The sequence below is a fragment of the Sylvia atricapilla genome, chromosome 1 (genome assembly GCF_009819655.1).
Source record: "Sylvia atricapilla isolate bSylAtr1 chromosome 1, bSylAtr1.pri, whole genome shotgun sequence".
Taxonomy (NCBI): Eukaryota; Metazoa; Chordata; class Aves; order Passeriformes; family Sylviidae; genus Sylvia; species Sylvia atricapilla.
Window position 1 is genome coordinate 96,611,123 of NC_089140.1, and position 27,588 is coordinate 96,638,710.

Genomic DNA, 27,588 nt, shown 5'->3' on the forward strand with positions numbered 1-27,588 from the left:
AAACCAGTGAGAATAATTTCAAATTATGATCAATATCAAATCACTAAGATGATCTGTCCCTTGCTCAATCCACCTGTGATGTAGTAGGAATAGGGTTGGGAGGATTCCAGCTTTCTAATCTTTCTGCCTGGAATGTCATGCAGAGGGTAAAACACTCTTTTCATTATTCTGTAGTAACAGCAATCACTGTGCTACCTCCTTTACTCCTTGATGCTCAAAGGTAAAAGCACATGGATGGAGTACAGTCCTTTTGAGTGACAAAAGGGAGCACCTCTTCAAACAGAGCTTCTTTTATTTTCCTCCCATTAGCATCATCTTGTAATGGCTCTAAATCCTGCCTAACTAGAAGCAGCTAGAAAGCAGAGTTATTACAGTAGGACTTGTCCATTAATTAAATGATAGTAAAAGTGCATTTCCAAAGATAGGTAGGCTCTGTGATGATTTTTTTAAAATCCTGATGGATGGTATAAAGTATTAATTCGAATTTAATTTCCTGTGTCTCTCTAAAGTGCTATTTAGGAAGGTTGGTTTTGCTTTTAGAAAAAACAAAACAGCAAATAACAAAACAATCCAGCCAACACCCCCCCAATATTATTTGCAGATGAGATTATTTTAAAAATAATTTTAATTTGATAAATGATAAAAGAGATATAGTTGAGTTTTTACTTTTTGATAAAAATTAATTTTAATATTAAAATATTATTTTAATGAAAAAATATTATCAAGCAATAGATGGTGGAAAACTCTTTGGTGAGAAGATCAGATATAACTTTTCTAAGGATTCATACAACTCCTATGTCCACATTTCCATATAATGTTTTTTAAGTTCATCAGCAATATCATGCATAAATGTTTTTCATTAAGCATTAGAGAGATTTGCAGAAAACTTAAGATCTAATGTCATGAATCCTAAAAATATTGCAGTAGATTTTGAATGCTCTTGAAATTTACTATTTCATTATATTTTACCATAAAAGGTAGGATTTATTTCTTTGTAGGATTTATTTCATACACCTAGACTGTCTCAGGTAAAAAAAAACCCTCTTTCTCTACTATGTGTTCCTCAAGAGCCCATACATTTAAAAGGGGACTTGATAAAAAAAGGATGCTTTATAGAGCATATACTAAATATTGAAGGAAATGAAGAGAAATATATGGAAGTATAGTAAGCTGTGACACACCGTTAACCATTTTATCACCTGTAATGTGTCTTGCTGGACTCCTTTGGCTGTTTACCTGTCTTAGAAACTCTAAATAAAACCATTTTTTTAAACTGGTGCTTTATCAGCTGGAATATCATTGCTGCTTAAAAGATTTTAATATCTCAGCTCCATTTATCACAGCTGCTGTCATGTCACAGCACTTAGCAGAACGTCCCACTGTCATATGAGAAGTTAGCACACCTGCTGAAAACTGTGAATATTAATTGACTGTATCACAATGCAAATTTTTTTCATGCATCAGAAAAGTGTATAATTTGGATATAAAGCATCAGAATGAGAATGACCTGGTCTGACCCAAAAACTGGATTTTTTTTTTCCCACTGAAGATTTAATTTCCTAATAAAACAATAGTCTATTATATTTTGCATTCAGTTTTTTTTGTTTGTTTTTTTTTTGTTTGTTTGTTTTTTGTTTTTTGTTTTTTTTGACACATTGAGTTTTGCTGAGAAATAGTCAAAAACCCTTTTCTTGTTTAAACATTCTTGATGTGCCGAACTACTTTTTTCCTCCCACTACCAAAACAACACTGAAGCAGAGCACAGCTTTTTGTGCAACCAGGCATCACTCCAAGCTCCATCACTGCTCAGATATCAGCTCCAGACATGCAATTTCACCTCCTTCAGGGGGACTGGTCCCGAATGCCACCAAAATGACTTTGTGTTTTGAAAGCCAAGGCCGATTCAGGCTCGAATGCCTTGGCTGATCCTGACCAAAGCTCAGATCTGCAGCCACACCTTGTGGCCCCGTATGTGCTGAGGTCTGTCCTGTGCAGTGTGACAGCTGAGTGCAGGGCCAACAGCACAAAAAATCCTCCTCAGCTTCATTCAGTAATTGGGGCTCTGGCCGCAGCTTCACGGAGCTGCAGCCAGTTTTCCTCGCAGTGTCCACTGCCCAGATAATTGGTGTGACATTTCATTTCTCCCTCTGCCGGGAGAAGACACTCGGGCAGAAAGTTCTCTCTTCCAGCCAGAGCCTCCGGCCCTGAATAAAAAGGGCAATTATGTTTCATGGGTCAGAGGCTGACACCTTTTCCACGCTGGTCAAGAGCAACCTTCCCCTTCTCTATCACCCTGCTGACGATGAGACACGATGGAAAAAGAGACCAAATGTGTTTCCTGCAAATTCATGCTGTTAGGTAGTTATAGGCAGAAAAAAAAAACCTGCCAGTTGGATAATTAGGGATGATGCCTGTGGTGCCTTTCCTTCCTGCCCATTTTGATGCTTAAGCAGAATTTCTTGCCAAATACATGGCCTGTAGGTTTAACTGTTTCAGATAAACCAGTGGATTAATACTGACCTTCTAGATTAGAAATTGTAGCTGTTTGCTGTTTCTCCCTGCGTCACTTTTGCTCTTTGTTAGTCCTTGGGGAACAGGAAAATTTATATCACTGAATTTCAGTTTCATATATTGGTTTATATGTTGAATTTCTGTGAATTTTATCTGCCTTTCATTTTGGAGAATCTCTATATTCAAATACAAACATAAAGGACTACAAAAATTCTGAAAACGGAGTTAAAATATGAAACACAAAAAGTTATTTTGACCTTATTCATTAGATTTCAGTCTCAAGAAGATATGCTGGTTGTGAAAGTGCCACAGTATTCCTTTTTTTAGCATTCACTAGCTGCAACAGAAGAAAAGATTATATCCTCAACAAGACAGCAGATTCAATCCAAGTAAGAAATGTAAGAATATTGCTCCTACTGAGCATTTTTACAGTCAAGATGTCTTAAGAGTGAGATGATGAAATTAAATAAATAAGCAGCAATTAAGGAGTATCAACTTTGTGGGAGCTGCTGTACTATTGTCTTTCCACAGATAATACACAACTTCCCTCAAAAAAAGAAAGAAGAAATTGGGGGAAAGGCTTTACCCTGTAAGCTACTGCAAAATGTACAAAGGCAAGCTACATTCTCCAGAGGGCAACCTGATACCTTCCACCATGGTAAATGTTCTGGTTTATACATATTTATACATATATAAGCCAGCTATAGTCAGATTCTCCAAAGCTCATAAACAGAACAGTAGCAAACATGGCAGCTAAGCTATTTCCAAGTGAAACAAATTGAGAGCATCTCAGAATAAAAGTAAGACCAATAGGGAGTGCCTCTAAGGTTTAAAACAGCATAGCAGCATTTAAAGCCTTTATTTTCTTTATTGTTGCAGATATCTGCAAGAACAGATGGTTTCAAAAAGATGTGTTTCCATTTAGGCTTCTGCCATACTGTATTTATGAGAATGCATAGTCACAAGACATATGCCACCTGGCTTGGAGCTGTGATTCGTTCAGCTGCAGAACTGTATCAGGTGAAAATCTTTTGCAATGCTGAAGAGGTTGCTGGAATTTTGTAGGAATAACAGTCCTGCAGTTTGAAACATTCTACCCTTTTGCAGTAAGAATAACTATACCCGATACTGTGTTCAGAAGAAAAAGTAGGGAGGAAGAAAGAGTAAGCAGTTCTTGTAGATTGAGGAAGTAGCTTGTAACTTGGTTCTCATTGACAAACACCAAGGAAAAAAAATCTCACAATCCATACCAGCAGTGAGAAGAAATGAGCTCATAAGCTCATGAAATTTAGTTCTGAAGTCTCATCTCTAACCACAGATCTAATGCACCATCCATAAAAGTTACTTCTTCCCTTCTGAAAAATTACACTTTAAATACAAATGCAAGAGACTGCAGAAGCTCTGAAAACAGAGTTAAAATATTGACCACATGAAGATATTTTAACCTTAAACATTAGGGTTAGCATTCAATCACAAGATTTTTTGGATATGAAACTGCCACAGTACTCCTTCCACTACATGTGGCTCAGCACCCGCTCAGTTACTTTTTGTTATTCTTTATATCTTATGGATATATTCTTTATGTGCAGAAAAGCCATAAGTGCATTTTGAAGCCATGCTGTGTTTTCTCCTTTCAGCTGTAGGTTTTGAATTATGCTTTGAGGAACCTATTAGTTCTGTTTGAGACCTGGAAAAGAGTGGAAGGTGACAGAGAATTAATCAAAGACTTCTCTTTGTGTTAATCTACTCAGGGGCTGATAGACAATTTCTAAGGGCTGAAGCAGAGACAGCTACATGAAGTAGCTGCGAGATAAGTTCCGGATGGGTACAACCACAGTACTGACAGAAAGCAAAAAGAGTGGGAAGTGACCTATTATTTGAGTCTCAAAACAAGCTGCCAGCAAGGCCCTCTCCCCTCTTCTGTCCAGCATTCCTCGCTGGGAATCCTGTGATCACAGCCAATTTATGGTTTTGGATATATGTAATGTAGGAACAGAAGGTTTTAAATTTCCGTATTTCAATGAAAGTTTAAGTTTGATAACACATTTATACAAGCACAGGATTTCACCTCTGTCTATCCTGCATACTTTGTGCTGTGGCCTACAGTCGTGGAAAGCAAACTGTTGGGGAAAACAAAGCAAGCTGGAAAGGTTAAATACAATGAAAAATATCCTTTACTTATCAAAGAGTGAAGAGTCATCCTTCCATCTGAAACAGCTTGAAGTATTTTTTTTTTATATCTAGCTTATTTATTCTATTTGATTTCTTCTTGCAAAATATTTCTGCCTAACCTAACAGTGAAACTTGATGAATCACAGCTCAAAAGGGGAAGATGCACTGACATTTTTGGTCATTGTTAAATGTACTTGACCACATTCAGAAGTGAAGAATATTTTCACTTTGGAAATACTTGAAAACATACTTCTTTAGAAGCTTAGCTTGCAGGGAAAGTGTAAACACTGTTTTGAGATTCAGCAAAGACATTTATAGCCATTCTAAAACAAACAAACAAAAAAGGCCAAAGCCCAGCTTGTTTCTATTTTGATACAAATAAATGTACAGACAACCTACACAGAGTCTAATGGATAAGTTATGGACAAGGTGATTTGCTTTGACTGATCAGCTGCATAGGCAGGTCTTGGCAGCCTCTGGACTTTGAATTCCTTTCTACATATATAACACAAGTCATATGCATTCAAATTAGATATCTTCCCAAAAGAGGTATACATGTTATTAAACAGTTCTGTTATTACATAGAAATTCTTTAATTTTGTTTCCTCAGTATTCTCTCTATGAGTGGGGAAGAGCTCAAAGATATGTTAGTAAAGAACACAGAATAAATCTACTGGTGAAGGGCATCTCTCTTTAAATGCAGGAAGACTTTTAAAAATAAATTGAACTATATCTTCAAATTCTTCTCGAAATGTTCATTTATTTGCTCAGACTTCCAGCATATACAACTATTGCAGACATATCTCACACTGATATATTTTGTGGGAATCTTTACTTCAGAAATTGAGATGAGCAGTCACCTGTATTTCACACTACCCACTGAATGCAAAGTAACACCTTTTTATTCACTCAGCTACTACATGCTCAGACTACTAGTGTAGGTCAGAAGTTTGTATTTATAACAACAGCATCAGTTGGACTCAATACTACCCTTCCATCAGGAATCGGCTAGGGAGAATGGTATATTTGAGATAATTCTGGGAATTTCACCAGGGGAAAAAAGTACAGTCTGGAAAGTATTATACATCTGTGTGCTAAATCTATGCCAGTGTGGTACATTGGTAGCTGGCAGCTGCCCGGGGATCCAGTTTAATGAAGATTCCCTCGACACAGAAAAGTAAGGAAACAGGGAACATTTTACTCTTTCCTGGCCAGCTCTGCTGGTTCACGGAAGAGAGTGCACTGACAGTGCAACAATTCAAGCTGACATTTTTCTAACAGGTTAAATAGTGAGCACGAGCAAAAATTTGTGACCATGCAGAAAGAATATTTGCCATTACTCTGGTAATTCCCAAGATGCTGGTCATTGCCTTGACAAAAAGACAAAGGGCATGGACATCCTTTATTTGTGTGTTCCCCCATTCCAAATCACCATTTTTGGCGGCGTCACATTTACCAAACCTAACTCACACACACTGAAATTGCAAAGGACTATGGTTTCTTGTTGTAGGATTGTTTTAAAGAGAGCAGATGCTGTGCTCCAACTTTTGCTTATGCCAAGGATCCTTTCAGATCCTCCCATTGTGTATTGTACTGAACAGCAAATCTTAATTGTCTGGGTCTGAGGCCACACCATGTTTAGTTACATTTTTTTTTTTTTAAATAAGTCTAGAAAGTGTTTCTTTTTTGTCACATGACACAGTATTCCGATTTAAAATGTGTTTGTGTTTCTAGGACACACTCTCTCATCCAGGCAATATTCAGATTCATCCATCATGCACACTCCTAGAAAGATGTTTAAAAGTCTGAAAGGATATTGAATAAGGAGGACATTTAAACCCACCATTTTCTAGTACTAATAATGAAAGGTAATTTGGCTGTATGATGTCAGATATTGCGTAAAAGTACAGACTGACAACATAACAATATTTATTTATTACTCTACCATTAAACAAGCAAGAAGAACAATTAGAATGAGTTGTGTAAATGGTAATTAATGAATGGTAGCATTTCCCCCCACATACTTTGCCTTAGAATAACTCCAAAACAGGAGCACCGTATGGCTATACATACAAACAAAATGCTACAACAGTGACACTGTCTGATAATAGATAAAACAAAACCCCCATTTGCCAACTCGTGTGAGAACTTCACAAAAACTAAAAGGAGGAATATTATACTAAGAAATTAGATTTATCACTTTTATGCTCAGTTTTTCTGAATTTAAACCAAAACATACACTTGGATTTAGACTTACAAACTGTAGAAGAAATAGATTTTTAAACTTCTGAAGGTTTCACTAGCAAATTAATGTCTCCACCCTGCTGTTATGCTAAAATTATGGAAAAGGAACCCAGCGCTGTAGGTTTAATTTTGCCAAGGAAATAACAGTTCTCCAACTGTCAGGACTACACGCAGAACTATGATAAGCCTACCCTAAGAAATGCTTACTTTCATGTAAAAATGCACAGTAAATAATTTTTTCAGGAAAAAGGAATTTGTGCTGCACTTCAGACCATCACAGTGTCAAAGAAAAAAAGTACGAAGATGCACATTGGAAAGTTCTTGCAAACACTAAAAATATGTCCAGACATGACACACAGCCCATCTCAACAAGAAACTTGTTCCAATGAGCTGAATGGTCTGGATAGAATTTTGCTAGACCAGTAACACTAAAAACTCTGCTCCTCTGTCACAACATTTTAGCAAGAACAACCTAACTCCTCTTGTAAAGTATCCATGTGCTAAAGCATTCCTTTGAAGTTTCCTCTTGTTGCTGGGAAGGGGCAGACACAAAAATTATTTATACACAGTTGTCAGCACAGGTTTTTTTCAGCATTCCAGACAATCATGTTCCTGAATTAGTTTAATTAATAATGGTTAATATGGAATACAAGTAGAAGTTGCAGAAGTTCCTGCACTGCATTATTTCTACTGCTATGTAATAGATCTAATTTGTGGGTTGTAAATGTGTACACTTACACACACACACAAATCTGGTATTTTCCCCCGGCTTAGCCAAACCTGTTTTCCATTGAAGACTTAGTGCCTAGTGGCACTAAGATATTTCTGGAAGAGTATTTATGTCACTTCCCTTTTTCTTTAACTGTGTCTATGGATGTACCTAAGTGGTCTTGTAGCTGTTATCCTTTCTGATCACAGAATGGCATTTGCTCTACAAGCTGACTTAGTTTTACCAAGTGAGGCTTTAGAAACTGTTTCATACATTGTTCTGGTGGCTATTTGACACTGTTTAGGACTCTACCATCCTCATGAACATTTGGGAACAAAGGAAATAGCTAACACTTATTTAATAAAGTCATCTTTAATGAAAAGCTCTAGTAGAGGGTTGAGACCAGCTGAGCTGGTGAGAAGGAAAAAAAATTCTCTGAGAAAAATATTACCTTCCTAAATATGAGAATGAATAGTCTACCCCATTGCTAGCAAAAGTAATATGATAAACTATAGACTAAGAAGTTGTACTGATTCTGCATTTTCAAATGCTCATCTTGTTGCACTTCTACAGCCTTTGATAGAGGTTATTCTTTCTTATTCCCATCAAAAATCATAGCATTTCCACCCAAAGTAAGCATATTTCAGGTCTGACCTAATATTGGCTTTTTTCCATTCACAAAATATCTAAAGTCTCCTAAGGACAAGAAACATTTTCTTGCAGTGACACACACTTCTTTGCAATTCAGTGGTAATAATGACAATAAATATAGCTCTTAGAGTCCTCTAATTGTAGTCCATAGCTACACACTGTGCATGGGACAATGAAACTAGAAAGCCTCTTGAAGGTGTTCAGCTAATTTCATCTAAAATGTTCCTTTTCCTAAAAATAACTCATATCTACCGGTCTCATCGTGAGTGGAGAATGTCCCTGTCCTTTTTGGCAAAATCTATGTGGCACTTGTTTCAGCCAATTCAGCAGAATGATAAGACTTAGTGATAAAAAGTGATGTTCTCATCATACGTGGTCTCTATATTTTTCTCTGAAACCACGGAGATGTTGATGACAGGTTATGACTCCATGACATTTAGGAATACATCGTATCATCTCACCATAAGTTTATATTTAGAATGACAGAAATGCAGATAAAATAAAATAACTTTTTCTTGCATGTCTTTTTAATGAGACCAACAAAAAAATATGCTTAATATGAAGAAAAGACTAAATTTTAAGATAAAATTTGCACATAAATGAGCATGACTGTTCCCACATTCATTCACCCTTTTATCTGAGTACTTTTCTATTTCCCTTTAAAAGGGTTGAATGTGCTGTGGCAGTTCTAAAGTTTGTCTTTTTTTACTTTTATGCCACTGTCTTTGCCTGAATTTTCCTGTACACAGTGATGGCCTTTGCTGACAAAGTGAACAGAATTATAATTTTATAATGCATTATATTTATACTACCAGGAAATTACAGACTAGATTAGTGGACCACATGTCTCAATTGATAGTGAGGACATATGTTGGAGGTCAGTATGACTTTTTCCTGCTTTTTGCTTGGAAATTTCAAGTAGAAAGTAAAATAATAAAAGTATTTAAACCAAAGCTGATTAATGATCCAGATGTTCACTAAAATCTATGCGTGTGATCTAATCCTTTAAGAATGATTACAGATAAGGTAATTTGTTCACAGACACAGTTAGTTGCTCTTGTCTGATAATAGTGCTTAATCTCCTTGGCATGTTAAATGCAATCCTGAAAATAACAAAACAGTTATCAGCAGAAAATATACTAACAAAAGATTAAGTATATCCATCTGTACAGAGGGCCAAAATTGGTTTTGATTGTTGTTGCTAGAAGAAATGCACGATAAAAAATGTGAATGAAATCAAAGCAAATTTATTAGAGGCCATTCACACACGCACTATCTTATTTCAACAAACAAGAAAATGATGTGATATAACATATCTAGTCAAAACTAGACACAGAATTGAGTTAGTTTATGCATGCATTGTGAGAAAAAAAGGTTACGAGCAGATATATATTGCACAAAGTTTTCCAAGTTAAAAAGCAGTTTTGAGTAAATTTTATTATAATTTATTAAATTAATTTTATTTTTAAAATTAATAAATGAAATTTAAGTCAACCAATCAAATTATATTAATTAAAAAATCTTTGTCTAGATTTTTTTCTCTAAAATAAAACATTTTAGAAAAGTAATATAATTTTCAAATGTTAATAGTGTGTTAAATTATTTGTTTCAGTGATTGTACTTCTCAAAATATTTGAAAATGTGATATTACCTGTGGCCACTATCTCATAACATCAAGGCAATAAAGTAAGGTCTCCCAAAAAATTAGTATCTAAATTAGTACCTAAAATTCTAAAAAATTAGTATCTAAAATTCTAATCTACTGGAATAGATCCCATAATAGTTTTTAATATGCAAGACCTTCTCTCAAAATTGATCTATTTAATAGTGTGTTAAAAAAGCCAGTTTCTTCTTTGGGCTCCATCTTTATTATATACACACATTAAAAAAACTACTTCATATTTAGATAACAAATATAAAATGAACATCTCTGATGTTCTTGTTTTTTCTAAAATCTATGCATATACTCCAGAATACGCTTTCTGTTTTTGTCATTTTTTGTTTGTAGAGTTGTTAAATTAAATTTCCCACATTTCAGTACACAGATACCATGTTTCTAGAAGCACTGCACATACAGAGAGAGTTGACAGATAAAATGCCTCACCATTGTTCTCGCCAGAAGGCAGAACATACGTTTCTGTTCCTTCCATCCTGGAAAAGGCTATATTATTGTCACTACAGTGCTTTTATTAACATTCCAGGGCAGAGAACAAGATGCTTCGTTGTTGGTTTTTTTTTTTTTAGCCACTATGAAATAGAAAGTCATCTTTTCCCCTATTTATTTTCCATAGGCTTGCAAGAATCTATGATATTAAACACACTTCCTCCTCTAGGTCAAATAAATAAAAGACTATATAGCCCTGCTATAGTGTCACCAAAATGTAAAGTTGCTCACTCTCAGAATGTATAAGATAAGCTGTAGGTACAATGTACCATTTCTAAGTGATTGATAATAATAAGAAGAAAGAGTTTAATAATTCCCTCTTTCTCCCAAAACGCTGAAGCTCAAGACCAAACTGAGGCCCCTCAGCCATGAAAATACAGAAGTTATTTAAAACAAGCTCAAATCCTGGCACATGGCTTTAGTGGGAGGGACACACTACAATAGTGATTATTCACGTTTTGAAAAGTGACCTTTCCTAATAAGAATCTCAGATAACATCTTTTCTCTCCCACCCTCCCACCCTAAGGTATCTGTTATTTTCTATTTCTGGCTTCTTGAAAGGAAAGATATTTTCAAGTAAAGAGATGAAAGTGAGATTTCACATTAGTGAAAGAAGTCTTAGTGATAAAAATGAAACAGCAAAACAATTAATATTAACCATTTTCTGAGGAATTATGCTAAGAAATTAATAATTATTTGCTTGATTTCAGAATCAGACATTTGTAATGTTTAATGAAAAACACCCTTTATCTCAGTCATGTACAAAAAAATACAGTTGTGATGTGCAATAATTTTCCAAATCATCCTGTTTCTCAGTGAGGAAAAAAAACTAATTTCAAAGATAAAAACGACACTCCAAAGAATTTCCATGGGACCATGTATATCACTCTTCCATAATATAAGAAACTTTTCCATGTTTGTGCCAGTTCAGTCATCCTACTCGACAACATAAGCTTTGAGAAGTGAGAAAGAAAGGTTATCACAGAAACCTCTAATTACAAGAAAAAAAAACCAAAATAAACCCTCAGAAAAAATTTAAAATGTTCAGATTTTCATGGACATGGTCTGTAAAAAACACCACATAGCTATGGGCATCTGGAACCACTCACATTGTTTTATGAAGACTTTGCTGAGACACACAGTCTCGAGAAGGACTGAGAGCTTTGTAGTAATATTTAAAGTATTCCTGTACCAACACTATTCCCATAGCTGGTGCAAATTCAGGGCACTTATCTGCTTTCCCAGGAGTCACACCTTCAGCTTGCATGAACTCCTATAATCATATCAGTATCAGTGCTGACCTCTATTTAAGGACTCAAAGCTTCCAGAGCCCCAAGGAATCATACCCCCTGCAATATTGAGGAAGCAGTAATCCGCATCTAGAAGGTAGACTGACTGATTTAGGCCAATTTAAATGTTAGGTTGGCTCAGAGCCAGGATCCAATTACATTTTTATTCCAAAACTTGTGTGTTGGCTCTTGCATCCCTGCTGGAGGTCTCACTGTGGAACACTGACCCGAGCCCCACAGCTGCCGCAGCAAGGAGAAAATTTCAAAATGGAGATTTGGGTCATGGTGCCATGGAGGCACAGATGCATTGGTTGATCACACAGACTGAATCTAGATCAGGCCTCAGATTATGAGCTTATTTACAGTGAGCAGGAGAGAACACACAGCAGGGTGTTCATGTGAGCCATGAACTTGGCATTATGCCGGTCACTGGAGACCAGACAATGCCTGATGTGCTACAATGTCCAAAGGATACCTAACTTGGCATAAAGTTTGCCTTCACAAAGCTACCTATCAAATGATTTTGAACAAATGTGAACTATTTTAATGAGTATGTCCCAGATCAGCATTCTGAATCACAGAGCCATGGCATTTCTTTTTAAGCAGTGACACTTTCAGATTGGATTTACTGTTTTGTCAAATTACAATTGTCCTATTTCATGCATCAAGATGGATTTTTTTTTCCCCTGTTTCATAAGGAAACAAGGCAATGTTTCAATCAGGACTGCTACTATTTGCAATAAATTATATGCATAAATTGTGCATCAAAATCCATGCAGGGATTTTTTGCCTTTACAAATGAGCAAGCAAAAAATCCTGGACACAAAGATCTTTCATTGAATCAGAATTTGAAGATATGAAAGCTTTCAACTTAACAACACTCATTAACACCACTGAATGTGGACTGCCAGGCAGACTTTCTTCTTCCCCTTCACTTCACTTTTCAGTGTATTGATGGTCATAGCAAATATGAAAGACCTGAATTGCTTATCACCTTATAGAAAACTTGTCAAAGGCATCTACATTTTGGTATAATGGTGCAATTGTGTGATAACCATAATTCTTCCATTGTGACCATCCAGGTCAGAAACTCTTCCTTTATGTCTCTGTGCCTGTCCCCAGGAAAGAAGCTCCCAGTTATCGTGTGGCAGCAAATGTGTCTATTGCATTTTCCAAAGACACTAGATTTAGTGCACAGTAAACACTAGTGATACTGTTTTGCACATAGCCATAATGCCAACATAACTTGGGATAAAAAAAAACCCAAAATATCTGCTAAGCAAAGGAAATTTTAGAAGGATAAGAACGAGCTTCAAATGAAAATCACTTTTAGCACATTAAAATGATAACTTTGAACAACTGAATTTATGATATCAGGTCTTACAAGTACAGAATAGGAACTGTGGTGAAATAAACATTTTTTATATGCTATGTAGGGTAGGCATAAAAATATATATCTCTCCAGCAAAAACACTGGGAGGTCTCTCTGGCAAAGCTAAACTGACCTAGAACAGATTGGGATCTGGCTCTCATTTTGTTCTGACACATGACCAGGAATATTGGAACTAATTGTCACCAACTATTTGTATATCAGAGACATCTGAATGATAGGGAATAACAATCTTGTATGATCTACGAAAAATGAAAGCAATGTTATACAGACAAGAATTGAGAAAAGACTTAAACAGAAATATAATGTTCATTGGGCAACCCAAAAAAGACAAATGTGTCAGAGAGTATAAGGAGATCAACGGGATGCTGTACATGGTCATACGCTTTACAAAAATAAACATGTAAGAATGTGATAGGCAGCATGCCTTTCTATTTAAGTCCAATTTTGACTGAATAATATTTTTGATCTAATACACACTTTTGTGAGGAAGAACTCCTGGATGTGAGTTATTTAAGTTTGCAGACATTTAGAACTGAATATATAATTTACAAGACATATAATGAACACATGCAGGGTTCAGCATATCTAGAGGTATTTCAACTATAGACTTGAGAAGAGATTTCACATTGAAATAATATCTCTGTTACAATAATTTATCCAGAAGTAATGTGTAATAATATGCTAAACTTAAATCTTATCTATGATTATATATTTAATTTTGATCTATGCAATATTCTTAAAGTTTTTCAAGGTTTAAAAAAACCTGCTAACATTTTTGTACGCCATTTTTATATAAGATGTTTGGAGATATCTGTAATGACTGTTACACTTACATCCATGAGTTTTGTACTCATTTTCTATTAGTAAAACTCCAGACAACCCCCCCACCCTCAACTGTAACTATCTGGAAAAATAAAAAAGTCCTCTGGGTACATATGTGTCAGCAAAATGCATATAAGTATCTCCATTTCAGACAAAATGCTATGACCTAATTCTAAATAATTATGTCCCAGAAAAAAATCTGTGGAAAAATAACTCTAGGTTGATGGCGTTAGCGGCCACTTAAAGAAACTACAAACTTCAAACAGTAGGTACATCTTGGTTGAAGACCAAGGTTTGCTTGGTTGTCAGATAAGAGATGTCACAATAATTGCCAGATTTCAATGATTCCTTCCCAGGTAGGTGAAAACTGCAAGTGCTGTGCAAACAGTCAGACAGTGAGTCATGCTGCCTCAAAGTGTAAGGTAATTTACTCCTCTGAGGTCAGCAAAACCAGGGTTCAAAGCTGATTCTATCTATCACTTCAGGACGAAAAACAGCTTTAAGCAGCAACTGACAGAGTTTGGCGTTAGAGCTCCTACTGACTAGGGGCCATTTGCAGGGAGATAAGGGCATCGTGACTCCCCTACTGTTGAGGCTGAATATTGCTTTACTGACAGTCTGAAGGTATAGACCCATTCTCTAGTTATTAACCTATACTGCAATGCTATATGTTGGGACAATTTCATGCTGTGTGATGGTACTGAGAAGGCTTTATTAAGCCATTTAACCATTTTCACAGCTGCAATGATATCGTCAATTTTTTTTTTTTTTTTTTTTTTTTTTGTCTAACCTCACTGGTGTAAAAAAATAAGAAAAAGAAATGTTTTTAATAAAGATAATTTTTAAGGACAATGTGCAGATATTGTATCACATAAAATGCACTGAGATTTATAACTATTAGGATAAATATTAATTTTCATCAAAAAGGCTCTACGTGAGCCAGTGAAGAAATGCTCAGAAGTGGGGGTTCTGTTTATGCTACAGTGCTTGCGGGTATGAGTTCTAGAGAAAGATTTTTTCATCTTGTAAAGTCTGCAGAATTTGGCTGGGATTTTTTCATGAGCAAAGATGACTTGCAACAGCTGAGGACCAATGTCTTAACAACAAATTAATTCCTCTTTCTTATCTAGTTAGGAAGGTTTTCTTTTATATCTTGCATAGTTTTGAATATTTAAATAAACAATTAAGTATCTTATATTCATAGCAATGCTACTAATCAAATTTTCTGTACTTTTTCCCATTTGATAGTAGCTATGCACTAACATGTCATTCATCTCTCTGGCAAGATTCCTATTTACTGCAACATAAGCAAAAAACAAGTCACACTACGAAGACAGAAGCTTAAACTGCCGCCCTCTTTGGTGTTTCATCGCATAATAAACACCACTGAAAAATATGTGACTGATTCCTACAGTTCTATACAAGATTTGAAGTACAACTAAGACAATATGTAATAAGAGGGATATTGAGCTGTTCTCTACATTTCTTCAGTCTTAAGACACCTTGGTTCTGGTCCAGTCCATGAGCATAAAATGAAGAAGTTCTCTGCTTTGAAATGCTGACCAGGAAATCAGGTACAAAATGATAAAAAAATCTCAGAAAGAAAACCCCTTTTTCCTTGTTCTTACACTAGATGAAGAGCAGATCTATGGCCTAGAAGTTACAGGAATTTTGCAGCCACAGGCTTTGAGAAGAGAACTTCTCATTGGTATCCTGGAGAGTCAAAATGGTGCACAAAAACCAGTATATCTTAGGAGTGAAGAATCACACACTGGTACAGATAATGTCTGATATTTACTGCCCAAGACCCTGTTCCCAGCCCTTCCCCCTATTTATTTGTTAAAATTGGGTTGCATTAGTTGATACATGGTGACAGGAGGAGAACAAGACCCTCCAGAAACAGACTGACATTTAAACCAAAACACATGTTTGGTCAGAGGCAAGTGTTTTTATAAGAGGCATGAAAGGGATGAAAACCTGCTGAGCTATGTCTCAGAATTAAATCCCTGCTCCGATGAGTGGGGAATAATGAGACAGCTGATAAGGCCGAATGAAACACATTTCCATTTCCTGACCCAGAACAAGCTATCTTTTCCATCATAAAATGCCTGTGACATCAAATATTTGGTTATGATAGGGCTTCCATCTTTCAAACAGAAGCCCTGAAAACCTGCTGAGATGTCTTGGAACAGTATAACAATAACAGATAAAAATAAATAGCCACAATCTGTGAACAACCAATAATTTAAATTGATGCTGCATTCATAACAATTACTATGAGAATAGGATTTTTAAAATTAAAAGGTTCAACACATGTAAACTGACTCTGAAACAAATTTTCAGCAACATTACTTGTGAATACTCCCAGAACCTGGGAGGTCCACATATTAAAAGAGGAGATTAAAAAGACCTTTGGGTACCTGCATTCCTGGTTTGATGTCAACAGCCCACAATAAAGAAACTGGAAATCTGACAACCTCCCATTAGGAACCATAATATAGCATGGAGAAATCTTACTAAAAAATGAAATTAATTTCTATTTTTGCAAAAAGGCAGGCAACTGTATTGGGACACAGGTGCTACTCTGGCATGTGCATATCAGTATTTAGGAAAAAAAGATTTTTGTTATCTATTTATAAAGATGTGTGGAAAATTGGTGAAATGAGGTAAAAATTAAAACTTGCTTCACGCAGTTTTCACTAATTTCAGTGGAGATCCATATCCAGTAATGACCATTTTACAGAATTTCAGTACGGAAAAGAATAAGGCTGTTAGTTAAAAAGCTTAATTAGTGAAATGCAGAAACAATGAGCATTGTTGCAAGCCAGTATTTTTCTTGGAAGCTGAAACCAATCAGTTGATAAAATCCTATTTTAATTACATTTAATTCAGGAAAGATAAAACGTGGTATAGCTATAACTAACTACCCATGTGCCTTTTTCAGGTTGAAAACACAGCTTTACACAATTCTCAGCTAAATATTCAAGTGCTAAAATAGATGCTTTATCCTGAGTACATGATAATAGTGACTACAGGCAAGTGGCATCAATTCAACTCATATCAATCAGCTTTGGAAAACCCTGCACTGGATGTATTGAGCTCAACAGAGTCTGGAGAGAGAAAAAGAAACTTAGTACTGACAGTGGCAGTCCCCATCAAGGGCTGCCTATCCCCAGGGGGAGAGATGGGTTGGACAAGACCTTGTTTTCTATCCTGAGTGAGGATGAAAGTACAAGGAGAAAAAGCGACAGATAGAAGATGTGTCCTTAGTCTCCTAATCAACACACCCTGGGCAGAACGGCTTCTCAGGCACAGGGCAGCAAGTTGTGCCTCAACACCACAGGCTGCCGGTTCCCTTCACTTCCTTGTGCTGGGCATTGCTGCACATGGGAGGAGATGGGACACCGCTGGGAACACAACCATCTTTGGCCATGTTATGTCACGTGCACTATGATCAGGTCAGAGAAAACAACCATGGCACTGTCCCTCTGCATGTAAACTTGAGCTACCAACAAAAACATAAATAATTGAGTCATTAAAGAGAGTAATAGGAATCTTATAGTTCTATCCTCACTCTGTTTTGATATTTATCAAGTAAATTCCAGAGCATGCAACTCTGGTTTCTACAAAGTCCTTTCTCTGTTATCTCTCTCAAAATCTGCATTGCAATTTTTTTTCTTCCATGCAGCTTTAGAATGAATATTTCATTTGTTCTTAAACTCAGGGAAATGAACCTTTCATTAAAATCATTCCCCAGAAGGAATCTTCAAAGAATTTTGAAGGATAAACAAGTATCCAGCACCTAAACAGCCAACTTGCTTTTAGTGTTCAGACATAGAACTGCAAGGAGCTGCAAACTTCAGTTTTTGAGAAGATAAGCTTTTACTTTGGTGGAATCTTGCTAACTCTGCATTGGGAGGACATTTCCTTTGTTATTCATAGTTCTTACTTCTGTAAAATTTATCTTAGTTTCTTACAACGTATCATTTTGATCAAATAAAAAGTTGGCAGGATGTAAAAATTCACCAAGATGAAAAGGCTTTTTATAACAAATAGAGAATGAAAGACATTCTAAGATTTTTGAACTTTTTTTTTTTTGTCTGTACTGAATAATACTATGATTTTTAAATCAGTTCTGCACAGCTGAAACACTCTATGGAGTTATAAGGAACATATTCTTATGGCTTGATTAAACTGAACATACCAAGTAGGGCATTCATTGTGCTTAAATCACCCTTACCATGAAAATAAACAGGTCTGTACAAGCAACAGACCATATGCCATGTACCACAATTCTTTTGTTTTCTAGGAAAATGAAATATGTGTAAAAGAAAATTTCATAGAAACTCAAGGTTAATGTATTTAAGATCTTATGATGGTCCTTCTATAAAAATATATATTTTAAACCTCATAATAACCAAACAAGAGTCAGTTAGGTCAACATTATGCTAACTTAAACCAGCCCTTAAGTATTCATTTATATGATCCTATTTTATATTATAAAGTTTAGAACATGAAGGGAGGATCTTCTTTCAAAGTAGAAAGCAATCAATTGCACTTGACATCCTTGGGCTTGGGTTTTTTCCTTGTTGCAGCTGGCAAAGCTGGTATTATTAGCATTTCCCCATTCTTCCTGTTACACAGCCTATTTTCAAGTTTACATTGTTTCTGGTTTATAAAACATTTTATGAACATGTTCTATTAAAGTGTCAATTTCAATAACTTTTTTTTTTCTTTATGTAAAAATATTTAATGAAAGAAAAGGAAGCATAAACTGTTCCTACAAAGAAACAATAAAGAAAACACATCTTTTTTGCCAAGGTTTTTCTTTTTTTTTTTCTGAAGTGTGCAGGCTTTCCCTCAGCCCAAGTTGTCTTAAAGGGGGTTTAATCATCCATGATTTTGAGTAATAATCTGAGTGATTTGTTAGCATAGAAATATTTCAATTTGTTTGAAATTGCAAAAATGAACTGACAATCTTTTTGATTTTAACCATGATAACATACTTAACACAAAATCAGATAGTCATAGCTAAAGCAGTCCAGATTTATCGGTGAAACAATTTAATAGAAAAAAGCAATTTTCACAAAATTGATCTTTGACAAGTATTTCAGTTTTCTCTTTGACATAATGGTGCAAAGCTTTCTTCTTCAGACAACCCAGTACCAGTGGAAAGCATCCATGCAGCTGGTTATGCCAATTCTCCCAGTACACACATCCTTTCATTGCACTGCAGCTCCTGTGACACACTGCAGGTCCTTGAGTTTTACAAGACAGCAGAGAGATCAAATGACTGTAGCATAACTGTAGTGAGTGATACGCAAAGTCAGAGTAAAGATCCCTGGTGTCACCTATGTTAAGCTAGGGGTAAAGCTTGATTTGATTCTCATGCTAATAGGGACAAGCTATTGTCATCACATATTTATTAAGTCATTAAGCATAAGAAGAGATTTCTAGCTAAGAATCTGTGTAGTTTGGACAGAAGAACTTAGATATGTTGAGTTTTGGAGGGGAGAGGAGGCAATGAGCCAATATTTAATTACTCTCCATACACCATTTGGGATTTCAGTTTCAAGTCAAGAGTGCAATGACTTCTGTGCTTTCTGGTCAGCACAGTATACCCCCACAATATCCCCACTGATATCTCAATGAAGGACCAACTCCCCAGAGAAAGGGCACCAAAATATTGGGCTTAAATGAAATCAGGAGGTCTGAATTTGTCAATGAAATACATTTCATTAATCATTTTGGCTTCCCACCTTACCCTATTTTTCATGGCTCATAATTGCAACAACCTCTTAACTCAGCAGTGATTTATCAGTATGAATGGGAATATGTCAAGATACTCTTTACAGCTTGTCAGTAATGCTCTTGGTTAGAAGCAGCAATCACTGTCGAACAAAATGAAGTTCTTTACTGGTTTCTGAGTGAGACACATCCCACTTCCAATATGTCATTTTAAAATCAGTCTAGTGATGCACTACTTAGCACAGAAATTCAAAGCGCAAAAGGAAAGGATCAAATCTACTGCATAAGACTTGAGAAGCCACATAATGCAGTCATTTAAAATAATGTAACTCTTATGCAGTTTCTACTCAGTAAATATCTTGTTTCAGGTGTCCTTTATTCACATCTCAGATTTTATAGGCTTCATTTACTAATGTGAAGGTCCTGATGAGATTCAGCAAAGGAAATGGGAATATGGAAGGCTATAAAGCATTTCAGCTTTAGCCGCTGGTAGACACTTAGTGAAAAATTACTGAGCGATCAGGTTTATATAACAGATACATTCTAACATTTTATGTTATTCACATTGTTCAGGTACCAAGATTAGATGGGGAAATGGATTCCATACTCTATTGCTGGGCATATGAACAAACAATGGAAATGCCAAAATGACGAATGCTCCCCCATTCATTTTGCATACTTTAATTTTCAGAAAACTGCAGAAGCCCACATCAGAATTTCCTGCAGTATTAGCTTAGAGAGAGTTGAGCAGGATGATTCAAACCCCTCTAAATATTTAGCAACTTGAACATTCTCGGATTATTTTTAGTGACATATCAGAATTTCTACTTTGAAAAGGCTGGAAAACTATGTAGATGTAGTATGTAACTTCTTTGTCTCCCTTTTATGCACAACATTTTTTAGCTGACCAAATCAACACTACATGTCGTCCTGCTTAAAATATGTTAAAAAAAAAAAAAAAAAAAAAAAAAAAAAAAAAAAAAAAAAAAAAAAAAAAAAAAAAAGGGGTGAATTATCACCTAACAAGGCCAAAATACAATGTGCAATGCAGGCTTGCTTACCAAGGCCAAAGAGGAACTGCAGCTTCCCTCCATTTAGTTTTGCAAAACCAGCCTTATGTTTATTGCATCTTTACTGGGAAATACAAAATTTGATTGAATATCAACAGGAAAATTCCTACAGACTTTATTAGGGCCATTTTTTACTTCTTTGGCATGTGCTTACAAGCTGAAGTCATATTTCATCAAAGATGATACTTTTATTTCTTAAAATTTTTCATTAGGTTTAAAAAAATGACTCTTAGTTGGCTTCTCAGTATTTTTCTGGGTAATTTAATTACTTTGATATGGGCTTACAACAAACTGGTAATAATTGGTGACAGAGTGAATAAAATTCATTTTAAGTAAATTGTGATAAGCAATACTATGAAAAAAATCCTTTAGTGTTTTCTTTTTGGAAGAAACATGTAAGATGTTACTGGTGTAATTCTTATACAAACATATGCTCCTTCAGATGACTGCTGTCATAGAATGAATAGGATTGCTTTTGTGGGTAGGTGTTCATTATTTTGAGTATGGATAGCAAAACCCAAGTCCAAAAATGAGGACAAACCAGATCAAACACAACAGAAGTGACTGAAAGCGTTTCTTAATTTTGAATTTCTTGGAGAAAGGCCAGGCTGTAATTAGATTTTCTGAACATAATTTCCTCAGGGATTTCAATAACTGCAATACAAAAAGCTAATTAATGTTTCAATATCAAAATTCTATTTGGCCTTATTTATACAATAATATGTAAACTGACTGTGTTTAACATTTGTATCATCCAAACTCTAAAGGGCAGACTGAAGAACTAGGTAGCTGAGAACTAGATAGTTCTTCAGATAGCTGACAATTCAGTCTGCCATCTTTTTCTTTTTTTCATTTTTAAGCAGATTTAAAGCCCTAAGTGCAGAAGCAAAAAAAAAAAAAAAAGGAAGACGAATTTTCCTTAACACCTTTTCTTGTATAAAAACTCATGTCTTTTGTTTGTCAGTTTGTAATATCTTGTGTAATGGTGCTAAATTTTATGGTAGGTATAAACAATAAACACTGAATTACAAGGAAACATACAGGGTATTTTTTTACATGCTTATATGGGTCTTATATCTTTTTCTTCTTAACCATGATTTCAGTTAATAAGGTTACTCTTGGCTTCTCATTTTTATCATTTTTTTAGATCTTGATGTACGATAGCAAACATATCAATGAATATTTACCTTCTGTTGGGCTCAAATTTTTTCAGAGCTGTCTATTATCTATGAAAGTGTATAATTTATGTATGTCACACTCATGTATGCACAAAAATGGTGTGGAGCTCTTCTTCCTCTGTAAGTAAAATTACTCTTCGATAAAAAATATTTAAGGACACTATTTAATTTCTGAGCTGTAATTAAAGGCAATATTTGGATTATCAATAGAAACTAACCCATCTCATTTTAAGATATTTTGTGCAATCTGCATTACTTTAGCTCTTCAATTCTGTGTATTAATCTCCACTGGTCTTTACGTGTAACTATTTTCATGGGCTAATGGAGCATAATAGACCAAACACTCATTTATTGAAGTGCCTTTTTTCATCTGAAATGTAGTTTTTAAAAAAACAAAAATCACAAAACCCACTACCTTCTTACTCCATAGCATATTCATTATCAGATCAACACACACTACTAATTAAGTTAAATTTGACTGCTAAATAACTCCCAAAGAGCCAATTTTTCTAAGGTAGTATGAGCACATATTCATTTCTCCTTATACATCACCAGCTGTTATTAATTAAATTTTAGTAACTTCAGACTTCAAGTTTGAAATAATTGCTATGGTAGAAACACTTGTATTTAGCAGTGACCTTGGCTACTACATTATTGATGTTGATAGTCACCTGGATATAGGTTGAAACCACTCTGTTTATTTCACTTTAGAGTTTATGAGATATTCAGAAATATGTGGGGAATTTTCAAATTTGTTTCTTGAATGTTCAAAGCTTTGTCATAAATATCCACAAAGTGCAGAACTAAGTTTGATGGATTGTTCTCCAAAGAAAACATCTCCTCTCTGAAGGTGTTATACACTTTTTGAAGCTCAGAGGAGATGCAGCAGCAGAAAGGGATTCTTCCCTCTGCAGCAGCTCCTCTCAGCTGGCTGCTCTACTAAGGTGAGGGTTGAAGTGATGCTTGCAATCTGCTTCTTTGCTACCCACCTTCCACCCACATCTACAAAGCTTCTGTGGGCTGATGCTTTGACAATCCTGCCCTGCAAAAGACTGTCGGTATGACAAGGTATCAGGAGAAAAAGGTGTACTTTGCCCTTGCTTCACTTTCTGTACAAATTCATTGCTTTTAATTAGTAATTGTAATAATTTTAATTAGTAATAGCAGCAGAAGGTTCAAAGAGATTTTCATTACAGATAATGAATGGTAGTCTCGCATGGAAAAGTTTTGCAACCATAGTCTTCTAGATGCACTGGTAAGACTGAATTAGTCTCTCCTGAAATCAACTACATTTTCTCAGGCTTCAGTCATCATAGTACATGTAGGAAAAATGAAAGTCTTAAATTCTGAAATATTTAGTAGCCCCATGTTTCAGTGGAAATGTGAATAAAATCTGCATACTTCCAGAAAGTAAAATTCTTGCATTTTTAATAATACTCTTCCAATATGATGAATCCTGCACAGCTAGGTGGCATAGATATTTTAATTATTACTCTCTATATGAAGTTTTGCTTTCCTTTATTTTGAAGGCCATTTATAAGGAAGAAAATATTGTAGAGAGTGAATATAACACATTTATTATCTTGCTGATAAAGAAAAGACACATCAAGAACACAAGAAGACAAAATCTAACATCTCTACGAACAAACTTGTTTTTTGCATTCTCACTGTGTCTATGAAAAAAATATCAGTGATATGATGAATATCTGTAGAGTGATGCACAAGTACAACTTCTTTCACAAACAGCTTCTGGAAGATAATTTACTTTTTTCCATTACTGATATTTAAATGTAAGACTATAACCATGATTAAAAATTAACTTTGCTCTATGGAGAATGGTGGAAACAAATGCTGTACCCTTTAATGACTCACCCACTGAATGTGCAGTTCACCTGCTGGTTTTAATTTATGTGATAATTTACAAAACAAAACATTCAATGTCCTTCATCTAGATACTACATTTCACTTATTTTCGTGAAAATATGTACTGTTTCCTTGCATTGGGCACTCTTGTTTGCAAGCAGTTTCTAACCTCCTATCTAAATGTAAATTGTTTATGCAAATGAATTATTAAGAGAGAAATAGAACAAAATCCTTAAGGCCTTTAGAAATAATACAAAGCGATGTGTTTATGAAAGGCTATTTTTAAAAGGTCTGCATTTTAAATGTAACAATAATTTAGTTTTCCTAAAAGATACAAATCAATTTCATCTTAGGAGCAGTGAATCATCATCATCAACTTATGCTAATTATAGCATTTAAAGGCTTTAGCAAATCTAAACATATGAAAGAAAACCATAGACAGAAGAAGATGATTTGTTGAAGGCCTGTAAGTTAGTTGAGTCAACAGTTCACATGTATGATTTGCCAAGAAAATCTACCAAGAATAGCTCTTCTTCCTAGAATTACTTTGTTTTAATCTTGCAACTCATATAGCTACTTTATGTAGATTTAATTAGGCACCCTGAGGTTGCCCAAATACTTGCCCCATCTTATTGGAAGAAAATGCTAAAATAACCTGACATTCATTAGCTCCTGAGAAGCTACATTGAGCCGAATTGTCTATCCAGCTTTATGTGGTGATTCTGGAAATAATTTTCACCATTAGTTTACAAAATGACTAAAGAAACCTGTTTTATGTAAATTTGGGGATCCTGCTGAGGTTCCTGACAATTGATAAAATGAAATGGAGAGAAAATAACCAGTGCAAATAAAAAGTAATTTGCATGAATTCTGGCGAAATGGAAAGAAGCTAATGGATATGGCATTATAAGCAACTTGCCTTGTAAACTGTAGATTTCTCCAACGCTGTTCTGCCGGGTGATGTGATGCCAATACGCACTACGAGGAAGTGAGATCGACTTGGATAGAGTCATTGGTTCAGACAGACTGGTCTGGAGCTAGAAGCCAAAGCAAACATAAATGGAAGGTCACACATAAGCATACTTGATAAATAATCTCAAAACTGTCAATTGAACCTATGTTGTCATGAACATACCATTTTTTGAATTACCACAGGTTTTATGTTATCATTTAAACTGTGTTACAAGCATCAGCACTGTGAATGCTCAGGAAAAAGCAGCAAGAGTGTATCCGGGTCTATAGGTTCATCAGCAGAGGTTAATATCAGGACATCAGAATACATCCCTATTTACCTACAGCTATTCTTCTTGCTGCCAGGGTTTTGTTATTTTCCTCTTTAACTTTATGATAACATGGATTAACATATGCCTGAAATCTAAAACCCCTCTGCAATCACATTTCCTTTTGGTCATTTAGCCTGCATATTGGATTGAATACCCAGAAAGACGCTAAGAGAGAACTGAGACAACCAGCAGAGAATTAGCAATGGAGAGTCATTAATCTTCTAATCCTCCTTTGAAGAGGAGGCATCTCATCACCAGTAGCAGGCTCCAGCTTCAAGAGCAGATTTTCCTGGTCTGGGGGACATTACGTGACTGAAATTGTGAATTGCATGGGAAGTGTCCCTGTGTGCAAGAGCTACAGCAAGGAAACCTGACAGCAGGAATGTCAACTTTATTAAAGAGATCTGTCTCCAACAAACTATTAATGTGAGTGAAAGACAAGACAACACTACAGAGGAAAAAGAAAGATGAATAATTGCGCATTCTGGCAACCTCTTTGGATATTCCTGTTATGCTTTCTGTGTCTAGAAGAAAAGAGAATGCACCTGCAAATTTTTTGTATCTGTGACTTTACAGAATACAAAATGAGATCAATAATTTTTAGGATCTAACAAATCACCATAACACTGTGAGCATAATTTTCTCAGAGAATGTCTGAAAAGATCAATACTGAAGGATCAATTACGTCTGAAGACTTAGAATGAAAAACCTCTTAGTTTCAGAGGAGGCACCAGGATGGTACTCTGCAAGGGTGTGCCTAGAAACTCATTTGCAGAGAGATCAGATACAGAGCAGAATGTATTCAAGGTTTGGATCATTTACTGTAGGTTTAATCATTAGTTCCTAGGGATTCCTCATTCAGAATCATAATGTCAAATTTCGAAGCCATTTTTAACTGCACAAACTCATTCTTTAATTTAAATCTCTTCTCCCCCCTACCCCAGAAAAAATATTTAGAGACAGTATCCACGCAAAGATCTAAAATTATTTAAATTTTGGGTATTAACACAAACTGATGCATGGAATATGTTTTGCTTCAGATCAATCTACTGTAATTACTTCTGTTGTTTTCTTGAGAACTGTCATCAAAATAAGTCCCAGTCTACAGCTAATGTCTTTTCTGCTCATTTATAGCTGAGTATTACATTTCACTTGTCAGTGATGCAGATCATCACTAGAAGCTATTTGATATGAAGTACAGAGCTTGCAGAAGTATTTAGTCAATTAAAAAGGAAGTTTGAAAGCACTATCACAAGAATTCAAATTTTAGGAAGGCTTGGGGGTTTAAAATTTATTGATACACAGAATTTCCTTTATTGTAGAGATCAGGACAGTAATAAACCTTCTATATTATTTTATCATGTTTGTAAAACAAGGATAATAAGACCAATTTTGCTGAAAAAGAAAATGACAAAAAATCACCTAACTTCACTTCACCAATGATTTATTCACTCTAAAGGTAAATTAAAGGCAAAACATTTTCTTAGTATCCATTCTGAAAAAAAAAATTATTTCAGTAAATAGAACCACTTTTACTGCAGTTTGTTATCTCAAAGCTAAATCCATGGACTGAATGGAAGTGGTTAAGTGTATCTTCATTCTTAATCTGAGGTGATTAGCTCCTGTCTGATCTGACCAATAGTGATGGTGAAGAAATTTATTTGCACACATTAGAGATTTAGGAGAATAAATAAAGGTGTTCTCATTATAAAATAAGGGAAGAACTTCTCCAGTGCAGAAGACTGTACTGCAAGTATTCATGATACTTTGTTTCCTCAGATTCTCTAACTAAGAAACAACTTCCAATACCACCTTTTGGGTAAGAATTATCACCATATGATAACTGCTATAGGAGCAGATGAACCATATTTCTCTGGGGACTCCACAGAGAAAAAAAATATTTTTAGTTTATTTTATAATATCATCCTCAGAAAAAAAAAAAAAAAACCCTTAAATTAAAATATCGATTTTGTTCTTAATTTGAGACTTTAAAATGGAAATGTAAACCTTTGGACTTGAAGACCTTATTACATTGTATGTCATGTAAAGGATGAAAGCATTAATTTATCCATGAAGTTATTTTTACTGAGTAGTAGACTACCATCAGCTACAATTTTTCTTTTAATCTTTTTTATCCATATAAAAATCACATTGTTGATCAAATGTAATTTGATGCCAATAAGAATGCTTATTTCTACAAACTGCTGTTAATAAAAATAGTCCTGTGTTCAAAGAAAATTGAATAATATATTGACAGAAACCCATTGCCTCTGGAGAACGTCCTTTATGTTACACTGTGGATATTTCAGGTAAAAAACTTGAAACCAAGATGAAGAAAATAAATTAAAACATCCATATAATCAATTGTTCATATACTACTAGATAACCGTTTCGTATATGAATAATTACAAGGTAAACTAATATTTAAAGCACAGAGATCTACTGTTTCAGAATCCCTTTTCCTCAATAGTAAATTAAATTCTGGTAGTTA

The 27,588-nt window shown here is 35.1% G+C and overlaps 1 protein-coding gene across 1 annotated transcript in view; it reads right to left on the reverse strand.

The window, feature by feature from the left end:
* DOK6 (docking protein 6) overlaps positions 1-27,588 on the reverse strand; it is a 244,943-nt gene that overhangs the window by 18,714 nt on the left and 198,641 nt on the right. Inside the window, exon 7 of the mRNA XM_066328381.1 lies at positions 24,734-24,851. Within this exon, the coding sequence (XP_066184478.1) occupies positions 24,734-24,851 (118 nt within the window). The remainder of the gene's footprint in view (positions 1-24,733; positions 24,852-27,588) is intronic.